General features: G+C 46.9%; 1 protein-coding gene across 1 annotated transcript in view; it reads right to left on the reverse strand.

Annotated features, from left to right (window-relative positions):
• Nucleotides 1-24,474, reverse strand: part of MYO10 (myosin X) — a 216,064-nt gene that overhangs the window by 93,324 nt on the left and 98,266 nt on the right. The window contains exons 4-5 of the mRNA XM_030856599.2: nucleotides 9,625-9,812; nucleotides 53-187 (exon numbers count right to left, since the gene is read on the reverse strand). Of these exons, the coding sequence (XP_030712459.2) occupies nucleotides 53-187; nucleotides 9,625-9,812 (323 nt within the window). The remainder of the gene's footprint in view (nucleotides 1-52; nucleotides 188-9,624; nucleotides 9,813-24,474) is intronic.

The raw sequence follows: 24,474 nt of genomic DNA on the forward strand, positions 1-24,474 counted from the left end.
TGAGGAAAGTGAATCCTATAAGTTGGAAACGAGAAACACGATGGCCAAATACCTGCTCTCAAGAATGGCTTGTTCAACACACGATGTCTTCTCCTTCGAGGACAAGTCCAGAGACTGCTGACTGATGGCGGATAAAAACTTGAGGATCAACTTAGTGCTTTCGGTCTTACCTGCCCCGCTTTCACCACTGAAAGACAACATGCAGAAATTTGTGCTTCTAATTAAAACAACAACAAAAACCCCCAGCTTGGCCAGTGTCAGTCCAATTTGTCCACAGAGCAACTTTTTTGTTTTGAATTTTATTTTATTTTTTACACAGCAGGTTCTTACTAGTTATCCATTTTATACATATTAGTGTATACATGTCAATCCCAATCTCCCAGTTCATCCCACCACCACCAGCCCCCTCCACATTCCCCCCTTGGTGTCCATACGTTTGTTCTCTGCATCTGTGTCTCTATTTCTGCCCTGCAAACCGGTTCACCTGTGCCATTTTTCTAGGTTCCACATGTATGCATTAATGTACACTATTTGTTTTTCTCTTTCTGACGTACTTCACTCTGTACAGCTCCTGAACAGTGGGAAAGAGCTCAAAGTGCTGAGTTACAGAGAAGAGTCCCTCCTCCTGGCAGCTGCATGGCCTCTGTGTTGCCAATGACTCCCTCAGCCTACAAGCTAAACAGAGGTACCACCTTCACGAAGCTCAGGTAATAAGAAGGACGGTGTCTTTCGTGGCAGGTAAGCTCTGCAAAGGCCGGGATTGGGGTTTTGTTTACTGAAGTGTCACAGACCCCTCAACAGTGCCTGGCTGGTGGCAGACACTCAGTAAGCATCTGTTAAATGAATGAACATGTTAGTGGTAACTTTCTGGTAAATACGCACAAAAATGCAATCATTCGTAAATATTGAGGGGACAAGGGAATGAACCTGTAGGTACTCGACCCACACTTGGGCACTTTATTCCCATAATAATCCCATGAGGCAGGCAGCGGCTAAGGGCCCGGGTCAGAACTGAACAGCAGGTCTGTCAGCAATCCAGCGTCCTGCAGAGATGCTGCTTCAGCGATGATTAACGAAAAGTGAACAAAGCAACCTCGAGGCCCTGGAGCTGGGGAGGGTGGGGGGCAGGGCAAATGAGAGGAGTTAATGGGATCTGAGTTGTGTCACAAAGGACCGGCAAACGTCAGCTAGGCAAAGAGGAAAGCGGAAGGATTCGGGGTCAGATGACCCTGTGAACGAAAGCAGAGAGGCCAGAGGAGCTGCGGGAGGTCTACAGGGGTGGGATTCTGGTTTGGTCAACTGGACCGAGACCAGAGTGGGCAGAGAAAGGGCAAAAGGATCGAGGTCGATGGTTCTGAGGCCACCACAGGAGACAGAAGGCGAAGGCCAAGCCCATCAAGGTCACCCGTGAGGAACACAGCTCTGAAGTCGTGCTCCAGGACTGCGGGTCCCTCAGGGAGACCAGCTGCTGTTATGATCTAGGCATGTGGTGGTCAGGCCATGGACAAGTACAACCAGGCTGGAGATGAAAGGGAAGGGATGGAGATGAGAGATTTGGAAGGAGAGACCCAACCGATTTTGTGTAAGGCACCCTGCTCGGTACCACAGGGAGAACAGAAGTAGTAAAAGGGCAAATAACTTACGAGAAAAGTAAACCCACGGCATAAGTAACGGTACGTGAAAACCAACACTATCACAGGGTAACAGGTTCATAACTGCTCAAGGGGGGAGATAAACAGATGAGGCCCCCACAAGTTCTAACACAGCACCCCCGTTGAGTGTCAAGAGCTAGGAGGTTATGAAAGAGGAACTGTGCAGATAACACGATGAATGATTAAGCACATGTAATAAAGGAGAGGAAATGACTCAGAGGTGACACCGTCCACTGCAGGCCCAGGGGAATCTCCACCGATCGAGGCCAATCACGGTAATTCCATTCCCTGCGCAGGTGATAAGGTGGCTGGCCGTGGGCAGGTGTCAGGATGCCAGCCAAAGAGACTTAACGCCAAGTGTGCTGAGGCTCCTGGGGAGGTATGCATGTGCGCGCACGCACACACGCACACACACACACACGCGCGCACACACACACACACACACACACACAGAGAGACCAGATAGAACGTCCCTCTGGCTGCAGACGACAAACATTTGGGAATCCACAGCTATCTTGAGATTGGAAAGCAAAAGGCAAGACAATCAGAGAAGCGCCCAGTGGGAGTGGCTGGACCCACAGCCCTGACCCCGCCCCTGCCTTGCCGTCTGAGATAATCAAGGCCCACGCAGGTGACGCCAGCTCTGGTGAGCTTTTCTGTTATCAGCAACCAGAATCTTCCCAGGGCGGGGCTGAGCATTCATCTCTGTGGAGCTGGCACCTGCCTAGCCTGGGAGCTGGCACAGAGGAGACATTCAGCAAGGGGGCACTGAATGAGGAGCAGAAGCTAAGAGAAAGTTGCAAGAAGAGATTTAAATAACTCTCGAGACTTAAAAATATATATCCCGTCTACCTAGCAGTTAAATTTTGTTAAAACAAACAAAACTGAAAGGGAGACGTTCTCTAGTCATAACGTGTGAGGCAGAAGTCATGGTTTACACGGTCCCCAAACCCACCCCTGTATCCTCCAGCACTCAGAGGTGGGTGGCATTTCAACCTCCCTTGCAGGAAGGGCGGCGATCGGTAACCAGGACCGAACATGGCCAGCTCAACCAGAAGGCGGCTGAACTGAGCAAGGCGGGTATCCGCTATTTCCACGTCGGGTGGCTAAACACCCTCATGGTCCTCTGGGCTCCCTGCCTTCCAGGCCTGCCGTTTGGGTGCCCTCAGGGTGGCACATCTCCAAAACAAACCGATGTGTGGCATAAAAAAATCACCTTCCCACGTGGGGCTGTGAAATAGCAAGAAATAAGCCACTCCTGTGTTATGCCTCTGAGATTTGGGGGATGTTACAGCAATTAGCACAGCAATTAGTCTGCTCTGACGAACACGGTAATTATACAGCCGTGGAGAAAAAGCTGTTCAAATTGGACAGCACAGACTTGTCAAGGAGAAGAAAACCCGAGATTTGCATTGTCCTTCACCCGTCAAGGAGACTGATCTACCATCAGCTTCGGCCCACTTTTTTTTCTCATTGTAGCAAATTTTCTTCAAGCATCTTCTTTAAGTACATCTTTTTTGATACGTAAGTAAAACTTGAAACAAAAATGAAACTCGGATTTGTACAACAGTAGCTCTCAAACTTGGCTGGACATGAGAATTACCCACTGTCTCCCTGATCCGAACCTGTAAGGGTAGAATTCAGTCATCAGTATTTTTTTTAAATTTCCAGATGATTCTACTATGAGGCCAGGGTTGGGAAGTACTACTCCTGAAAGCAATGTCACATAATTCAGATAGGACTGCACCAGGAGATGAAAAAGGTGACTGTATATACGAGGTTGTGGAAGTGTGGCATGAATAAGGCAAAGAATATAAATAACTCACAAATCGTTAAAACCCAGAAATATGCCAGATGTCCCCAGACATTAACGTTAAGGTAACAGGCCTCACTTTTATTTAACTCTCCTCTTCTTCCTCCCCTCCCCTGCCTGCGACTTTAACACTCCTCATGAAAACATTTACTGAGGGTCACAAAACGTGATCTTTAAAGCAATGAAGAAAGAGCATCTCTGCAGGTATTCCTTCCTTCCCTAAGTATCCGTGTGCCTACTACGTGTCAGGCTGCACTGAGGGCTGGGAACACACTCCTGAAACAAACGGTCACGGACAGTATTTATGACCCAGCAGCAGCAGCAGGAGATATCAAAGAATCACAAATTACAGTTAATGCTGTCAAGTATAAATCTCAGGAGATGGGAGGATTCATAATTTAGATGGAGGGCTCAGGTTCAGCTAACGCCTTTCTGGGGGAATGACATTTAGACTGAAATGCAGAGACACGCACAGGAGTTAAGTGGGTGAAAACTGAAGGATGGGGAAAGGAGGCGGGAGGGGAGGGAGACCCTCCCTTTCCTGCTTGAGGAAAGGGCTTGGAGCCTTGGGGGAAGGGAGAGCAGCCTGCACAGCCAATCGGGAAGAAAAGGGAAGGGGCTGGGGTCCCACTCAGAGGCCACTGTTTTCCAGTCAAGTATGGAACTGGTTCTTTTCAATAGGGGGGGAGAGAGGCTGCAGATGGAGTTTCATTGCCAATGGCCAATGATTTCATCAATCTGTCAAGCCTAGGTAATGAAGCCTCCATAAACCCCAAAAGGACAGGGTTCAGAGAGCTTCTGGGTTGGTGCGCACGTGGAGGTAAACAGCGGCTCCCTGGAGGGGGCAGGGAAGCTCCCCCACCCTTCCCACACCATGCCGTGTGCATCTCTTCCATCCGGCGGTTCCTGAGTTATATCCTTTTATAGTACAGCGGTGATCTAGGAAGTAAAAATGTTTGAGTTCTGTGTGGTGCTCTAGCAAATTAATCAAACCCAAGGAGGGGGGTCATTGGAAGCTCCAACCTAGAGCTGGTTGGTCAGAAGCACAGGTGACAACATGACTGGCATCTGAAGTGGAGGGAATGGCAGTCTTGTAGGACTGAGCCCTTAACAACCTGGGGGATCTGACGCTGTCTCCTGGTGGACAGTGACAGAACTGAGTTGATTGCTTGGGGAGCTATGTGATAATACAGCATGTATATTATAGCATTATAATGATATAATGACTAAGGATATACTCCTTTGCTTACCATATCACAGAACTATAAAGCCAGAATAAATTACATAATTAAATACAAACAAAACATAACACCAATAAAATCCAAATTAACAAGACTAACCTAACCCCCTGGTTAATGCTGTTTTGCTCAAACTGAAGCGCTCCTTGCACTGTGACTGTCCACTGCTTCTCTTGTGAGCCTGGTAGGCTCTTCCACCACGGGCGCTGTGATGAGTCACATATTCCATCTGGTTCCTTTATTCCAGCCTCGATAAAACATTAACTCATACAGCAATCATGATGTTAATTCACCTTCACTTACAGTGAACACATCACTTACATATCCAGTCCTGCATTTTTCTCATTAGCCTGTGGCAGTTACAGTCTTAACCCTTGGCGCCAACATGACCACAAACACAAACATGGGCTTCAGAGAGAACATGTTCACCCAGATGAACCAAAATGAGTTGATACCATTAAAAAAAAAAACTTTTTAAATCGTGAAAATGAAAAAGGGAAAGAAAAATAATCAAAGCACTGATATGAGGCCTCAGAGGCCATATTAAAAGTTCTGAGAATTTTTCGTAGGCAGAATGGAAAAGTCTCAAGACAGTTTTTAAGCAGGAGAGCGTCATGATCGGGGTCAAGGTTTTAAAGAATCAAATCACCCGGTGAGGAGTATGGAGTGAGGAGGGTGGATCGAGGGAGACAAGAGAGGAAGCAGGAAGTGAGGGCAGAGGGTAAGGGGAGGGGGCAGCAAAGAGGAGAAGCCAGCAGCCCCCAAACAGACGGTGGAGGGAGGAGGACGGGGACGGCTGACAGCCCTGGTCTGGGTGGTTGGTAAGTGACAGGGAAGCGGGGGGGATGACTCGGGAGAGCCCAGGGAACTTGCATGTGGGATCTTCCTGGACCAGGGACAGAACCCAGGTCCCCTGCATGGGCGCTGGTAACACAGCGGTTCACGTTTTTCAATACTCATCGAACTGGATATATGAGATTGGTACAGTTTACCGTAGGTAATTTGACCTGAATTGTTGGGGGCAGGGTGACTCTTCTAGATTCAAGAATGACTTCCGGATCTCAGGCTTGGGACCCGGTAGGATGGAGAGCCCACTTGCTAAGAATGAGAAGCATGAGAGCAGGAACATGTTTCTGGGAGAAACTCAGGATGGACTGACGAGGTGCCACCCCTGAGATGCCCATCAGACACCTCCGCGATGATGCCTCAGGGTGCCTGGACACGCGTGTGGAACTCAGAGGAGAAGTCGGCAGGGGAGGCACTGAAGTCTGGGGAGTCACGCAGACGCACACTAGGAATTTTTGAGTGATAAGGCCAACGATCCAGTAGAAAAGAAGAGGCCAAGAATCAGGGGCAGTGAGGCTCAAAGATGGAGCAAAGTGCCCAGGAAAGCAGGGAGGAAGGATCAAAACACACCTGAAGGAAAGGGCCTCCGATGGAAACAGGACCCTTTACCCACCCCGCAGGCCAGTCTCCCCTCCAGTGCAGGTATCGGCCAACTGTGGCCCCCCAGTCTGCCCTTCTGCGTGTTTTTATAAATAAAGTTTTATTGGAACACAGCCTGGTGGTTCACGTGCGCTCTATCTACGAGCACTTCCGCACTCCAAGGGCAGAGTCGAGTAGTTGTAATGGAGCCGATCTCAGCCACGGAGCCGAAAATATGTATGTCCTCCCTGGCCCTTTACAGGATACCTCTGCTGACACCTGACATTCTCCATCCTGTGAATCAGATTGCCCTGATTCATGTGATTTTCTCAAAATATATACTAATCACTCCACTGCTTGCTACAAGACTTTGGAAACTTCTCTACTGCCTAGAGGATTCGGTCCGCAGGTCTTAGCAAGCAGGGCAAAGCCCATAAGATGAGCCCCTGCACCAGGAAAAAGCCCGTAAGGTGAGCCCCTGCACCAGGAAGTGGGACTCTGTTCCGAAACTAACACAGGGAGACGGAAGTTCATGTCCTGTGCCTGTAGCTCACGCTCAGTCTCCTTGGCAGGTCCCTCAACAGCTCCAAGCCTCGGCTCCCCCAGAGAAGGCTTCTGGTCTTTCTCAATGAATGGCAGTTCCCTCCTTGCCTTTCGAACACCAGTTCCTTCATGTCCTTAGCAGATCCCACACCTTACAGGTGTACCTTCTATTTGCATATGTTCCTTGTCCTTCCACACGTTTTTGCAAGTGCTTCTGTGCCCTTCCAGGGTCCCCTCTGTGCCTGCTGCTGTTCCCACGTACCAATGGACTCATGATCACATGTCACTTTCTCTGAGATATATTTTCGATTCCTTGCTGAGCATCTATTGCCATCTTCTCTGAACAACCATGTACACATTTCTATTTTAGCCTTAGGCAGGCTGATTGAAATTACTTATTTACATCAGTTTCTTCCCATCAGAACAAAAGTTCCTAAAGGGCAGTGATTGGGTCTTTTCTTTTTTAACAAGGTAAACTACCATTTGATATGAGCGTGAGGCAGGCCCCATGCCTTACTCTGGCTGGTGCCCTTCTGACACAGGATGCAAGTTTTGTTCACTATTCCAATTCAATTATTTCTAAAATACTACTAGAATAGAAAAAGACCAAACACCCAATTATTATTCCAGAATATAAAAGACATAGTTAAGGAAAAAAATCACTCCAATTTTAGAAAACCAAAACTTCTGCAAGGCAAGCAGAGGTCCTAAACCAACAGCTGTTCTGCCCACCCATCCTTTGACTGACAGCTGTTGGATGCTGGCCCTCCTATCAGACACTGTCCTGGGCAACGAGTTGCACAGATGAATTAACCACAGGCCTTGCCGACACTACCTTAAAAGTTCATACATACTGAAAAGGGAAAAACAGACTAAACAAAATAGACTAAACTCTGCCTGCCCCAAATTGATATTCACTTAAAATGTACTAGATCAAAATCTGACCTTGTCAGTTAGATTTAAAAAAAGCTCATGGAAGTTTTAAACATATATTTATATTTTAGAAACTATAATAGCATAAGCATTGGCTTAAACGTACACAAGAAGGGTAAAATAAAGAGCTTAAGAGAGAGAAACTCTTGAAAGTGAGACCAACAAAAAACGCTTGGACTAGAATCCACGAGACTAGCAGTGACACAGGCTCGTAAAGTGAGAGAAAAACTGATCTATGTGGTCCCTGCCTAATTCCAAATAGGCTTATTTTCTGGTTTCATAGGTAATTAGAGCGAAAGTTTTGAAAGTAGTAACATGTTGTACCACCAGGGGGCAGATCATGCCTGAGGAAATCTAAATAGGGCTACTGTACCCTACAATTTCTATTTTTATACTCAATTTTCTCTTAATTCCCGCAGCCCCATGCCCCACTAAAAAAAACTGCAAGAGGTCTATTAAAAACCAAAACACATTTTAATGAGAAATCTATTCTTAAAGACGCTGTTTCCTGAGTTACTTTAGATAAATACAGTTACTCTTTTCACATCAGCATTACACAATGAGAGCTTTTTGTTTGGGGTCCCCTCTTCCTTCTGGCTCCCGGCTAGCCCCGCCTTCTTTTTAAATGCCATAGTCTTTGGCAAGAACACGCCAACCCCTTTCCGTATTATTACACACACATATATATGCACAATGATCTCATTTGATTTTTCACTTTCTTCCCAAACTGCTCTGTCTAGCAGGTGATATATGAGTCATGCTCTCATTTTTTCCACTGAAAGTAATAAACACAGCCAATCATTGATGGCAAATATTTAGGTACCTAAGTGTGGAAAACAACTTGATCTTCCTAAAATAGATTAAACTCTTTCTGTTAATCTTATCAAACTATATTCTGTATGCTGAAATAGTGATCTTAAATTCTAACTCCTGAACTTCAGCGAAGTCATCTAAAAGAGCCCACAAATAGTGCTCTAATCATAAGGCAAGTTAATTAATTGGGAAGGTGACTCTTTTTTTTTTTTTTTTTGCGGTACACAGGCCTCTCACTGTTGTGGCCTCTCCCGTTGCGGAGCACAGGCTCCGGACGCACAGGCTCAGCGGCCATGGCTCACGGGCCCAGCTGCTCCGCAGCATGTGGGATCTTCCTGGACCGGGGCACGAACCCGTGTCCCCTGCATTGGCAGGCGGACTTTCAACCACTGCGCCACCAGGGAAGCCCGGGAAGGTGACTCTTAAAAGCTCTGCTTTTATACTAAGCGTTAGCTTCATTTTTGATTAACTGCAAGTTACAATAATTCATATTTACTGAAATGCATAAATGGACAGTCCCTCTATCCAAGTTGTTTCTACAGCCCAGTGCATAAGCACCGTTAAGGTAATAAAGAGGAGAGAATGTATCTGCCCAGGTGCTTCCCTTCCCTTAAAGAAAGTAGGTGATAGAGGGAGGCAGGGAGAGACAATATGAACGTGTTCTACCTTCCACATTCATATAATTCTGATTGATTACAAACGAAGGACCCCCGAACAAGAGTAATGGGTAAATATTGCCAATAAGAAGAACACAGGGGCTTCCCTGGTGGCACAGTGTGTTGAGAGTGGTTGAGAAAAATGCCTATCATTCCCTCAACATATAACATAGTAAGTCCCACTTCTGTGGCTAATTCAAAGGTCAACTTTAGGAACACCCAATTAAAATCATTAAAAATTCTTAAATTTGGGAGATTCTAGGGTAATCTTCTCATACTGGCAAAAAACAGGACCTTGCTGCAACAGACAAGCATTCTGAGGAGTGCTCTAGAATATGTAAAATATTTTAAATTTGGAAGAACTATGCAATGTTTCCATAAGTCAATAGAAGGACCATGTCTGACCACTGGAATAAACCAAAGAATAACTCGTGTCTTTTGGAAGCCGTAGTTGTCAGCCTATTCAAAAGGGAAAACTCCATCTGAGAAATCTGGGGGTTGATGCGCTAATAAGCGGGCTCCATGTCTGTGGTGGCTGCTGGCTGGGTTACCTGATGAGGACGCACTGGTTGTCGTGGCGCTTCCACAGGCAGCGGTAGCACTCGTTGGCGATGGCGAAGACGTGCGGGGGCAGCTCGCCCAGGTGGCACCTGCTGTAGCGCTCCATGGCGTCCCGTGAGTACAGGCCGGCGATGGTCTTGTAGGGGTTCACAGAGGCGATGATGGAGCCGATGTAGGTCTGCGAGGACAGGGGGTGGGGACACAGGGACCCGGGTTACAGGTGGCACTCGGGGCTGGGGGGGGCGGAGAGTGGGTGGGCACAGGATCTCATCCCCACCCACGCTGGGCAGAGACAGAAGCAGCTCAGCGTGGTCCACGCCTGGAGGGGAAGAGACGCCACCTCTCACGCCAGAGCCGCTGTCTGAGCTTTACCAGAATCCGCCGAGTGTACGTTAAGGGGACCAGTGACTCCTGAGCCCTGCTCACACTTTTTTCCTTTACCTTTGGGGACAAATCTTTTGCAAAGGAATGAAGCCATTTCAAAGAGCACTGCAGTGAAAGGTAAACAAGAGAGAGGATGGTGACACGGTGAGGCCCAAATCCCTATTCCCCAGTGACCTCCTGACTCCGATTCTCATCTAGTGGCTATTAGGAAATGGCAGGATTAAAGAAATAAGAGAAACAGGGCGGGGTGGTGGATGAAGAGTTACTGCTTAATGGGCACAGGGTTTCTGTTTGGAACGGTGAGAAAGCTCTGGAGGTAGACAGTGGTTATGGTTGCACAACACTGCACATGTATTTAGTACACTGACAAACAGTCGCAACGGTAAATTTTATGTTACATATCTTTAACTTTTAAAAAGCCACAAGACCACTTTGGGAGCACTAGGTACTCTTTCAGTAATCTCAAACACCGCGTGAAGTACCATGCAACTTATCTGGAGAATAGCTCATGGAAATCTTATCTTTTCTGGAACCAAATCCAGGCCAGAAATTAAGCAAAATCTTCAGAGCAGCAAAACAGAGGCTACAGAGTTAGTAAAGCAAAATGCCTCATGCCTCCTCCATATGGACATAAACTACTCATTTGTCCTTCTTCAAGAAAGGCTAACGAAGTTTGATTGTCAGACACAAGTGAAGCAGCAGATGAGAAGGGGTGGGGGTAGGACCCTGCAGCCACCACCACCTACCTGCCAGCTTCTGTGGTGTATACACTGCACCACGGGCTTGATGGAGAGCTATGGGCTGATTCAGCCTCCTCCCCCAATTCACACATTGAAGCCCTAACCCCCAGTACCTCCAAATGCAAGTATACCTGTAGACAGGACCTTTAAAGAGATGATTAAATTAAAATGAGGCTGTTCAGGTGGGCCCTAATCTCGTCCTCATATGAAGATGGCATTTGGATACACCAAGAAACACTGGGGACATATGTACGTGCACAGGAAGACTATGTGAAGGAACAGGAAGAAGGAGGCCGTCTGCAAGCCAAGGAAGGAGCCCTCAGGAGAAACCAACCCTGCTGACACCTTGATCTCAAACTTTTGAGCCTCCAGAGCTGTGAGAAAATAAATGTCTGTTGTTTCAGCCAGCCAGTTGGTGGTCTTTTGTCATGGCAGCCCGAGCAGACTAATAAACAGGGCCTGACCCTTTCGCCACTCACAATAACCCTAGGAGGTTCACAGTGTTATTACACCTACTTTTCAGAGGAGGAATTTGAGGCAGAGTGATAAAATTTTGCATTCGGCCACATAGCCAGTAAGTGGTAGAGGTGAGATGTGAATGCAGGCAACCTAATTCCAGAGCCTTCTCTTCACATTCACTGGCAGGGGGTGGCAACACAGCACAGCACAAGAAAAGCAAGAAACACTGGACAGAAAGTCTAAACATCCTGAGTGCATCTGTACCATATTATAGCAATTTGTAATCATTTATATTCACAGTGACTGCCAGGAACATCAAGTATCGTGTGTCCCGTCTTAACTGTTTTCAAATGTAAGGAGGTCTATAACATGTTTTGGAAATATTTTGAACCAAAACAAGGTTAAAAAGGTCAAAGAGTTATTACTATATGACCCAACAATTCTACTCCTAGGTATGCACCCAAAAGAATTAAAAACTGGTCCTCCAACAAATACACAGCAGCGTCGTTCGCAAGAGCCTGAAGGCGGACACAACCCAAATGCACGTCATCAGATAGATGGGTAAACAAGATGCGGTACACATCCACACAGTTGTGCAAAGGAAATGAAGTACTGATACAGGCTACAATGTAGATGAACCTTGAAAACACGACACTAAGTCAAAGAAGCGAGGTACAGATGTGCACACCTCCAGAGCAGGTAAATCCACAGAGACAGAAAGCTTGGTGGTAGTTACCATGGGCAGAGGGGAGGGTGGGGCGAGGCAGGACTCGGGGGTGACTGCTTTGCAGGTACAAGGTTTCCATTTGGGTGATGAGAACATTTTGGAACTAGACAGAGGTGCCGGTTGTACAACACGGAATGTACTAAATGCCACTGAATTTACTTTAAAGTGTTTAGTTTTCTGTTATATAAATTTCACTTCAATTAAAAAAAAATTAAAAGACGTGGAGCTTTCATGTATGAATGTTCAGGTCTTTGGAAACCTCCACTCTCTAGAGAGGCCACTTTTCCCTGTCATAGTACCATGGGGAGGATGTGGCCAGAAAGAAAGGTGGAAGCTTTTTCCTCTGGGGAAGGAAAGGGTCCTACTTCTAAAGGAGAGCAGAGAACCACATGGTTCCCTGGAGGATGCCAGACACCCTCCATCAACGCCTTGGCCACAGGTGCTCGTGGCTTGTTTTACATCGACTGTTTGCACAGGTGAGGCAGGCAGGTACGTGACGCTTGAGGCTCTGGGTGTCTGGCCACTTCCTCTGGTTGGTCTAAAGCGTCAGGCCTATTTCTACCTTTCCAGTAGTTGGATGCATGATTATTGTTATTCTGTGAAATATCAAGACTGTCCATTTTCCTGTGAAACATGTTCTTTTTCCTACTTTGGCAGAAGTCAAGACAGTCAGTGCCGTCCGTCTTTATACAGATAGGTAGGCGTGCTGCCGATCTCCTTTCTCAGCTACAAGTAAAACAGAAAAGCCCGTCAGGGCATCAACTTGACTATTAACTTTAAGTAACGTTAGAAGAGTAATCCATCACGAACATATCTTTTTAAGAAAACAACATGCCTAAATCGTGAAAATTTTTGCACTCCCCATTCATGACCTATGTGTATGGTGGTCGTAAAATTCTGAGATGAGACTTTTAAAAAATGTATTGGTTCACTCATGAAAAATATCATAACCTTTTATTAAAAGCTTTCCTTTGAAAGCGATTATTTTGGTCACAACCTCGTAGGCATGCTACCCCTTCCTGGTTGGGGAACTAGTCTCCCAGCATGGCTCAGGGCAGGGATCCCCCAGCCCCGGGCCGTGGACCGAAACCGGTCTGCAGCCTGTTAGGAACCAGGCGTCACAGCAGGAGGTGAGCGCCGGGCGAAGCTTCACCTGCCGCCCCCATCACTCACATTACCGCCTGCACCATCCCCCCTCGCACCATCCCCGTCCGGGGAAAATCTGTCTTCCACGGAACCGGTCCCCAGTGCCCAAAACCTGAGGGACTGCTGGCTTAAGGTATCACTCACCCTGACAGCGTGCATGGCGTGGATTTCGTATGGGGGCAGGACACCCAAGGCTTGTTAGCAAAGATGAAGACAGAACATCCACAACGGTCTTAACGCCTAGTTTCGCTTTTGAGTAATTCACATTGCACTTGGCCCAATGAAGTAGCTGGAAGGTGTTGCAGAAGGACAATGTGGTCGGCGGCGTGGCAGTTGCAGATGACACACGTCTGCCTCGCACCCGGTCCCCGGGGATTCCAGAGGAGTGAAGCCGGCCTCTCTGAACAGCAGACGGTCAGCACTGAGGCAGCCTCTAGAGTGGCAAGGTTTCTGCTGGCGGTCACGCCGGGTGGACCCGCTAACGCATCACGTACCTTCCCAGACCGAGCCCGGTCACTGCCGCGCAGTGGGAGCTGGTGGCCCGTGAGCTGATGCTCAGCCAGGGTTTCTGGCTCAAAAATCATTCCAACACGTCTAAAGACTGTTCCACTGTTGAGTCGCCATCTTATATAATTTGTAGCTGACAGTAACTTCAACCAATGGACTCATATGTGCCAACAGGGACAGCAAAACACCGGACTGAATTTGAGCCCAAACTCAATAACCTGATATCTCTCCTTTAAAAAAAACAAAAACAAAAAAACTAAAGAATATATAAAATGTGTGTATGGCTGGTAGGGAGAAAGAATCCAATTTTTTAATAGTTATTTTTTAAGATTATAGGAAACCTTGCCTCATTTAGAGTTAAAAATGTCTCCTGCTGTAAGCACCTCCACGTAGTTCCAGACATAAATTAGGCTCTTAGAACACGAATGCACACGTTTTACTGTTTCACCTTCTCACTAATGACCTGAGTCATTTCTTAACAGGCTTGTCACCAGATTTTAAATGACAATTAAGTCTACAGGTTTCCAAAACAGCTTTACTGACATTTCAGAACTGTGGGACACGGAGGACAATCTGCCCTATGCAGACACACTGTCGCACACCCTCATTTGCTCCGACATAACCTTGACCTGTGGGCAGCGCAGAAGCCACGCTTCTGCCTCTTCTGACAGAGGAAGGAACAGAGCCAGTGAGTGAGGGTGAGGGCAGGATCCTGGATCCTGGTTGTGGGGTGCTGCCCTCGGGTCTGTGATGACGCCCTTCCCCACTCACCTACGTACAGCATGGAATCGTCCCAGACTCTCCAGCCACATCGCCAGTGGCCACTGTCTCCATGTGCTGTACACCCCACTTTCAATTAACTCTAGAATCAACCCCCTTTTTCTCCATCTCCACCGCCCTGGCCTCACTTGCTCAGATGTCCCCGAAAGCCTCCTTTCCCACTGATCTCCCACTCGGTCTTGCATGTTCAATCCCAGCTTCCCATGTGACAAATGAACATCTGAAAACAAAAACTCTCCTGCGTAAAACTCTTCAAATAGCTCCCACAGTCTTCAGGGCCGACCCACAGGAATATTCAGGAAGAGAGTCTGAGCACCCAAGTCCTAATGAATTATTCTCCTAAAAGTTTCAGGAGTGCGGACCGCTTCAGCTACTTAACTCATTGAGTTTTCATTGTTTGTGCCCATATTCGTGCCAAATGGTACTTCTGAATCTCCCTAAAAGGAATGTGTAAAACAACGTGGCAGCAAGAGTCACAGTTCCTAATGGTTTATTCAAATTAGGTGAAATGGTTGAGGTCTATCAGCAAAAATAATTACAGCTGGGGCACCTCTATCTTTTCTCCCCCTCCCCTGAACATACCACTCTGCATGGATTATTTTGTCATTAAAACAAAGGCTGCATGGGTAAGAGATGTGCGGAATAATAAGGAAGGTTCAACACGTAATGTAAGTAAATATGGAAAGTGGGAATGGAGGGTGTAGAAGAGCCGGGCTGTAAGTTAAGTACCAAGTGAGGCAAAGATACAATGCAGTAAGGAATCCTAAGAGTTGTGAGACAACAGTGTGTTCCATGCTCGTACCACTGGTCACTCTCTAAAAAGGTATTTTTTATTACTGCCCCCAAAACCACCACGATAACGCCATGCACTTTGGAACGCTGGATACGTGCAACTCTCAAACACCAGGAGGGGCCAGGTGCTGGTTTCCTCATACTGGATTCCAAATTCCATGAGAATAAATCTCCTGGTCATCTTAATGGCTTTTCAGAAATAGAAAGTATATTCTATTTTGAAGCACGTAAAAATTTTTTTCTAGTCAGAAAAGTTCCACATAACTCCCCCCAAAAATACATTTCCTTGCCCATTTTAATAACCTGGAACAGCTGCCGTGCCTATTGCTATGAAACACTGGGAGAAATGCTCTGCATTGCTTCCGTGCAGAATCTACCAATTCAAGGTTTTCAAAAGGCATAAGGGTATAATACCTATATCTAGTCCCCCACCAAAAAAAACTGAGTATAACTAAGAACACTAAAAGTGACCCAGTGGCCTCAGATGCACTCTGCTGGTAGAAACGGAGGATCCATGTTACCGCTGGGAAGTCACTATTCCAACACAGGAAGAAATGATGGAGACAGCAAGATTTGGTCAAGTTAGAAGACTTGAAGTCCTCACCCTGGACCTACCTTCCCCGGTACACTGCTTAACCCCTCTAGGCTCGAGATTCCAATCAGTAATAATAGCATGTCCTCTGTTACCCCACCTCATCACCATGTGAAAACATTACGTAAGTCACAGGCATGCATTATAGTTTTTGTTAATGAAAACAAGAATACAATGGCTTTTCATCATGTGGGTCTGAAAAGCTGGATGGAGATCAAGTAATCTGAAATGCACTAGGGAAACTGGTTCAAGTCAGTGCCACAACTCTTCTAAAGGGAAGGACTTGTTAAGAAGTGGGAACCGGGCTTCCCTGGTGGCACAGTGGTTAAGAATCCACCTGCCAATGCAGGGACACGGGTTCGAACCCTGGGCCAGGAAGATCCCACATGCCGTGGAGCAACTAAGCCCGTGCACCACAACTACCGAGCCTACGCTCTAGAGCCCGTGAGCCACAACTACTGAGCCCGTGTGCCACAACTACTGAGCCCGTGTGCCACAACTACTGAAGCCCTCACGCCTAGAGTCCGTGCTCCTCAACTAGAGAAGCCACCGCAATGAGAAGCCTGTGTACCGCAACGAAGAGTAGCCCCCGCTCGCCACAACCAGAGAAAAGTCCACGTGCAGCAACGAAGACCAAAAATAAAATAAATAAATTAAAAACAAAAAAAAGCGGGAACCGCTAGCCAGATTTACTCCCCACCCACCATTCTCCGCCTTCCTTCTCTCTCGATCATCACAGCTAAACATAGCCATGACCTACTTCCCCAGATCTCTACCTTGAATGCAGCTTCAGTTTTAAACTGCAGATCTGTATACTCAGCAGCCGGCATGGGCATCTCCACTTGGATGCCCCTAAGCCCAAACTCAACATGGACAAGGCTGAGCTCCCCCAAACACCTGCCTCTTCTCACACAGTCACATCTTCGCAAATGGCACCATGGTCTACCCAAATGGTTGATCCAGAAACCTAGCAGTCATCCTATAAACGTCAGCCTGCTGCCCGCCCCCAAACCCAATCAAACACCTAGATTCTACCTCTTAATATGTCTCATACTCCAGCTCCCCCAGGATTGGTGTGGAATCCCATCATTTCCCATCTGGTTTGCTGGTCACCTCTCCTCCTAGACCGGTTATACCTGCCGGACTCATCCATCACCTGCAGCCAGACTGAGTTTTCCCCAAACTCACCTTTGACACTGTCCCCTACCAGCCTTCATAAATGAATTCAAGGTCACTAACTCACACACAGTGCCCTTCTTCACCTGCTCTTGACCACCTTGCCAGCCAGCTGCACGCAACCTTCACTGCAGCATCTTGGATGTCCTGCAGCTGGACAAATGCACCACGTCATTTGAAATCTGTGCTCGTGCTGATCTTCTGCCAGGAATGAGCCACCCTCCCTCTTGGATGAATTCCTCTAGGAATTCCTTCAAAACTCGGCACGGTTAGTGCCTCAGCTGGAAATTATTTTCCGACCCCCTCGTACCTCTTCCTGCGATGCTCATGCTTTCTGTTCCCAGCACTTTTATCACACTCATCGTCACCCTGGGCTATTGTCAAAGATTTGCTGTGTCTGCATTCATCAATAAGCTAGGAGGTCCTGGTGGCACAGTGCCTTTCATTTATTCAATCTTTCAAGAAACAATTAGCACGAGCAAGATGAATTTTGCATCCTTGGAGTCTCACACACAGCCTGGCACACAGGCAGGGCTGAATGAACACAGATATATGAGGGGCACACAAAGTCGCTACCAATCCACCAAACAGGTTCCTGTTTTAACTGCATTCTCGTGCTCTACAGCCACCTTCTCCCTAACAAAATTACTTGCCATCCCTGTCCAATTAAACAATTAAAACCGTTAAGCGTGCAAGTTGGTTGAAAAGAAAACTTGATCACAACGGATAACTCAAGATGTTACTAAATTCAAGCTCTTATATTTAGAAATGACATTTCCATTTAATCTGAGTGAATTTCTGACTCATATTCCCTCCTTGTTGAAAGGAATCTGACCCAAAAGAGGCAGGAAAGGGGGAAAAAAAATTAACAAAAACAGAGTTCCTAATTGCCACCATCATGTGCCGATGTGGAAATGGCAACTCAACAGCATAAACGTTTGGTCAAGTTTAAAAATACACAGAGTCAGACAGATGGTTACAATCATCTTTTGGCAACACCAGTCTTGATTTCATGTGAAAAAAAACACCCTGACAAACCACACTGTATTCAGCTGTTCCTGGTATGAGACAAATGCCAAGCCTGCTGGCCATCCGGTCTTCGGGCCATCTATGAGAGGCGCGCTGTTACTTGACACTGGCTTTGGAAAGGGACGGAAAACAACCCCCAAAAATCTTCTCTGGGAAGACTGAACTCAAGGAAATGAGTCTCAGCTTTAGACTTGCAGGCCTGCAACAGTGAACTCCCCAGCCTGCCCTGCCCAGCGTGAACACCGCAGGCAGCCCAGGTGAACTCACTTGCAATCCACACGTGTCTTCAACTGGCTGCTGCCTGCCAACACCTTTTGCAGGTTTCGAAGTTAATTCAGGAACAACGTCAAACACATTTACAGATTCGGTCTGGAAGGCCACCTAACCAGAGGAGGGTATTTTTGAAACACCTAAAAATACATGAGCTGTGAAGCATCTTCTGTGCTCACACCAGCCGTTATCTTTAGACACAGCCCCACTTCTTCAAATGGGCTCGTAGGACTCTCAGCTCTGCCCCGTTTGTTCGGCAAGACCAACAAACGAACCCATGAGGTGGGTGGAACAGAGCAGGGCTTCCTCTGGAGCCCCCCAAGCCCATAATTGCAGCCGAGCCCCAAGGCTCCCTGCAGCCTCACCCTGATGTGTTTCCAGCCATTCCTTAGAGGCTGGGACAGGAGGCTCGCCCACACAACTGACCCACAGCAGGATGAACCTTATGACGGAGACAACGTGTTTCTCTTCCACTGGGCAGGAAACAAAACTGCCACACCACGGAGCCAGCTTAGCTGCTCCCCCACTGTGGACCCGGAGCTGACAGTCAATACAACAGAAACCTCAGCTGCTCTGGTCCACGTGGTGCGTAGATGCTGGGTACAGAATCTGAAATGATCCGGGCTCCAGAGAATACAATGCAACAGGCACCCAGAAGCCAGCTCGTCTCTCCCGCTCTCCTCTCCTGGCGGAGCTGCCAGCACTGTGCTCAGGGCCATCAGGGCTTGACAAGGCTGGGCGTCATCACCGCCAGCCCTGCTACTTCACCTCCTCCGCCACACGTCTCATATCTAACTTCCTCTCGCTCACCGCCATCTCTACCCTGGTCCAAAACCCTCATCTCTACACCTCTGAATTATTGCCACACTCTCCCAGCCAATCTACCCTCTGTAGACTATACCACATCACTTCCCTATCAACCCTTCTAAATTTTTTCTCAGGGAAATTCTCTCTTCAAAAGCCTTTAACAAGGACAGTGTAGCCTCTTTACCACCAAGCGCAAACGCTGCTGCCTAGCTTTAAGTAAGGTAGGGTTTCTCGGCATGACTGACATCTTGGGCCGGATAACTCTTTGTGGCGGGGCCGTCCTGTGCACCTTGGGATCTTTAGCAGATGCCTGGCCTCTACCTACTAGGTACCATCAACATCTCTACTACGGCAACCAGAAATGCCTCCAGAGAGTGCCAAATATCCCCTGGGGGGTCACATCACCTGGTTGAGAACCACTGCTTTTAAAGGTGTCCTGACTCCAGCCTACCTATCCCACTAATTATTTGATGTTCCCCAACACACATCAGATTCCATCAGCAAAGGAACCTTCTCCCAGTTTAGTGAGGCCATCGCACCAAATGCACCCTCATCTCTCCACCTTCATGGATGGCGTGTCACCAGCCTTTCCTCCTGATCATCTCTCATCCCTCCTTTGCAGTATCATTATTGCCGCCCCCTCCACAGGGCTCTGCACGGCCAGCTCCGGCTTTCTCACCCACGTATTTGTTTCCTCTCCCCATCTCTTATCTCTCTGTACCACACATACCCCTCCTCTCCGATCCTTTAGGGACTTACAGGTGTGGGTACCTGTCACCACCAGGTCTCATCAATGGTGGGAAGAGACACAGGAGGGTGGGACTCACGGGACCCTCTCCAAGGTGCCAGGAAGCTCACAGATAAGAGGCTCAGGGTGGAAGTCTGGGGTGGGGGTCCCAGGTCGGGAGCTGAAGTGTTGAGCAGAGTTCTCATCTGGGAAGTCGCCAGAGGATGAGAAAAGCTGACGAGGTGGAGTGTTAGACATGAGAGCCTGGCTTTCTAGGAAGGGAATCCAGTATTTAGGGCATGAGGCAGGGGCTCATGCAAGGCAAAGAGCAGAGCTGCTCTAACCCGGGTGTGAGAGCCAAACAGGACCAGCGGGAAGGCTGGAGTCATGGAGATCTACAGACACGGAGGTCTGCACAGCCTCTGCCTGGAAGGAGCAGCGCCAAGTCCCAGGCAGGAACTTTCCAAATAAAGACCTGGTGGTATTAGATGAGAAAGATGGGGAGAGAGGTACAAAGGTCAGCAAAGTTCCCCAAGTGCTTTCACTTGCCATTTTATTGTAAAACAGCCCTGTCAGATGGGGGTGGGGTGGGGTGGTTATGATATCTGACCTTTAAAAAACTTTTCTTTAATTGCCATAGAAAAATTACATGTTTACTACAGAGCCCAAGGGGAGGTGAGTAGAGAAAAGTGGGCTCAACTTTGGTTTGTCTACTGAGTGCTTTACCCCTTCATAGCTCTCTACCCACATTTGAACAGAGGATGCTAAAGGCTAGAAGAAATATTTTACTGGGGTCTGGTAGTGTCCTCAGACAACAAGGGTGGCCCTCAAGGAGAAAAAGAGTTAATGGTCCTTCTTAGCACAAAACAACAGATTCCTCTACCTGGAGGTGGGTCTGCTTACCAGCAACCTGTGCTGCTCGGATCAGAAAGCCAACAAATAATGCAAGATCCAGGGTGGTGGGGGAGAGACCAGGAGTCCCTTGTCAATAACAGGACCCAAAGGAGGTGCCTATGGCAGGCAGAGTAACGCACCACTCTCCGCCCCACCAAGATGTCCACCTAACTCCCAGAACCTGAGACTACGTGATGTTGCAGGCAAAGGGACTCTGAAGATACATTCAAGTTGTAAGCTCTCAGACTGGGGATTATCTAGGTGAACCCAATCTAATCGCACAAATCTTTAAAACCTGAGAAGCTTTCTTGGCTGCAGTCAGAGATGAGGAGAAAGGAGGAAGAGATGTGAAGCATGAGGACTAGATCCAGGGTTGCTGCCTTTGAATGTGAAGGAAGGGGGCCTCTAGCAGCTCGGAATCAGCAGAAAGCCAGCAAGAAAACGAGGACCTCAGTCCTACAACCACAAGGAGCTGAACTCTGCCAACACCAGGTAAGAGCAGGAAACAGACCCTCCCCTAGGGGCTCCAGAAAGGAACGCCATCATGCCCACACCTGGATTTTAGTCTGGTGAAACCCCTTCAGACTGACCTACAGAACTGCAAGACAGTTATGGTAATTTGTTAAGCCAGCAAAAGAAAACTAATACAGCACCTCTGTTATAAGTCATTTTTTCCCTCTTTTAAAGATACGGACAAGCACCACTCAGAGCTGGGATGAGAGGTGAAAAGGCTGTGCTTTCCTCAAAGGTGGTGGTTTTGTCTCGTTGGGGCAGAGTCTGGTAGGTACCAGCACCCACTGCAAACAGCTTCAGCAATGAAAATCGAGGTGGCTGCCCTATGGATAATAATACAATTATCTAGGTCCTGAAAGGAAGGCATATAAGGGTATAATGAACTGAACTGAGCTGTAAACTGAATGTACAAAAAAATCCTGTGTTTTTCCCTCAAAGGGGAGGGAAAAGGTCTTCATCCCAGGAAAAAAGACCAAGATCCTATTCACGTGGTTTACTGGGCAGTTTAAGCTGTCAGGTTTACAACATCATCATGATGGGGCTGGGGAACAGACTTTTAAAGGGCTCTGCCTTTTAAGCCTCTTCGGTAGTTTTTTTCCCGCTAATTGACTTACTTTTTCTTGACTACTAAATGTGTAACAAGAACTTGCATCTATAGACAGAAGAATATGAGTTCTGAAATATTCACTTGTAAAGGACAGATACCAATAAAGAAAATTTAAATCTAGCTTCACCTTTATCATCAACTATGTTATTTCTAATAGGAGTGGCATTTGTTTTACAAACATTTGTCGCACCACTGCCAGGTGCCTTGCACTGTCCTTGGCTCAAAAAAGACAAAACAGGTCCTTGACCAACCGAGCAAGGAAACTGCTGTGTAAACAAAGTTACATGGCAGTGTCAAATACTTAATGCTAATAACGCAGGCACGGTACACGGTTCCCTGGACACCGGTAGAGGTGGAAAGGAGGAGGTGTCTGAGATGCAGACAGAGGGGAGTAAATGCACGTGTGTTCTGCGAGCACGTGCGCAGAATGGAATACACAGCCATTTTTACGTAAACGTGTATGAATGCTACCTTTTCTGAAGAGCATATGGAAAATGCTGTAATATACGGACTTAACATAAGCGCAGCCAGTCAGAGGACTAGAACGCGACTGAATTTCTCTAGGCAGGGCTGTTTGAAGACATGTGGCAAACATTAGGTCACTCTGGCAAAAATGACACTTTTCCAATCTAAAAACAAGGCAAATAAACATCCTTTCTTTAAAGCTGAGGAAAATTTCACATTAAACCCACAAATATCTAATTCCTCCTCTTTCCCAGTTCTCCTCTCCTGGTCTAAGAGAGGATAAATTAGAGGAACCCCAATACGGAGAGGGCCTTGAGTCTCAACACCTGCTAGCTATTTGAAAGGGTGATATCGCTATTCATCATAATCACAGGCATACTGCCAAAATTAAACATTAACTCCTGAAGAACAAAAATTACTAAAACATCAAGGGTTTTTACAGTATTAAAATTTGGTGTTTTTTAAAAAAAAAACTGTATGAATTTGAACGTGACTTGAAAAATAAACACCTACCAGCAGTTGCCCAGGTTACTATAAAGACTAACAGGCAGATGGAAAAGAGAAAGTCTGTAGGTCAATCATTCTTGACAGATAAAGTAATTTATGTACTTTAATGTCAAAAAGGGATTACTACAGAAGTGATTTTTAGATATTACTTTTATAAGATAAGCAGAGTCACACTTCATAACAATTAAGGGGAACATGTGCAGGACTGCCTTTTATACAAGGACATGCCTCCAATCAAAATAGCAATCCCACAAATAAGACGGGTTCCCTTGAACCCAAATATCCTCCTAGATGGAACCTTCATACACTGGGTTGTTTTGGTTTTATTTATTTATTTATTTTTGGCTGCACTGGGTCTTCACTGCTGCTAGCGGGCCCTCTCCAGCTGCGGTGAGCAGGGGCCACTCCTCGCCGCTGTGCGCGGGCTTCTCACTGCGGTGGCTTCTCTTGCTGCGGAGCATGGGCTCTAGGCACACGGGCCTCGGTAGTTGTGGCTCGCAGTCTCTATAGCGCAGGCTCAGCGGCCATGGCTCACAGGCCCAGCTGCTCTGCGGCATGTGGGATCCTCCCAGACCAGGGCTCGAACCCGTGTCCCCTGCACTGGCAGGCAGATTCTTAACCACTGCGCCACCAGGGAAGCCTGGGACCTTCATACACTGTTGATGGGAATGTAAATTGGTGCAGCCACTGTGGAAAACAGTACGGTGGTTTCTCAAAAAAAAAAAAAAAAACTAAAAATAGAACTTCCACATGACCCAGCAATTCCACTCCTGGGTATATAATCCCCCAAAAACAAAAACACTAATTCAAAAAGATACATGCGCCCCAATGTTCATAGCATTATTTAGAACTGCCAAGATATGGAGGCAACCTAAGTGTCCATCAACAGATGAATGGATAAAGAGGATGTGGTACATACATACATACGATGGAATACTACTCAGCCATAAAAAAGAATGAAATTTGCAGCAACATGGATGGACTTGGAAGGCATTATGCTAAGTGAAATAAGACAGAGAAAGACAAATACTGTATGATATCACTTATATGTGGAATCTAAAAAATACGACAAACTAGTGAATATAACATACAAGAAGCAGACTCACAGATATAGAGCACTAGTGGTTACCAGTGAGGAGGGGGTAAGAGGCGATATAGGGGGTGGGGGGAGTGGAAGGTACAAACTATTGGGTGTAAGGTAGGCTCAAGGAGGTACTGTACAACACGGGGAACACAGCCAATATTTTGTGATAACCGTAAATGGAAAGTAACCTTTAAAAGCTGTATAAAAATAATAAATAAATATCCCCCTAGATGGGCTCCATTGCCAGAAAAGAAAAGTGAAAATCCATAAAGGGACAGAAATCAAGAAAATGAGAAAAGAAGCTTGAGCTCTGCTTGTTTGCAAAGCCACATTTTCCCCCAGCCCTTAATTGAGGAAGTCAAACCGGTCTGCGTCACGTCTTTATGAAACAGAACACTTACGGAGAGAATGCACTCACAAGAAGAAGGGGGTCACAGTACCCTTCGACATAAAGTTATCCCCCTCATAAAATCAAGGCAATCAACATGAGAACATGATTTATGGATCCAGTCTCTAATTTGGCAAAACACCTGAAAACATAATTTTACTTAGATTAACTAGAAGTTCTCTAAAGGAAATACTCTCTGAAGACAAAAATAAACATTGACTCAAACTGGAGGGATGTGGGTAACTT

Source organism: Globicephala melas, chromosome 3 (genome assembly GCF_963455315.2).
Source record: "Globicephala melas chromosome 3, mGloMel1.2, whole genome shotgun sequence".
In the NCBI taxonomy this organism is placed as follows: Eukaryota; Metazoa; Chordata; class Mammalia; order Artiodactyla; family Delphinidae; genus Globicephala; species Globicephala melas.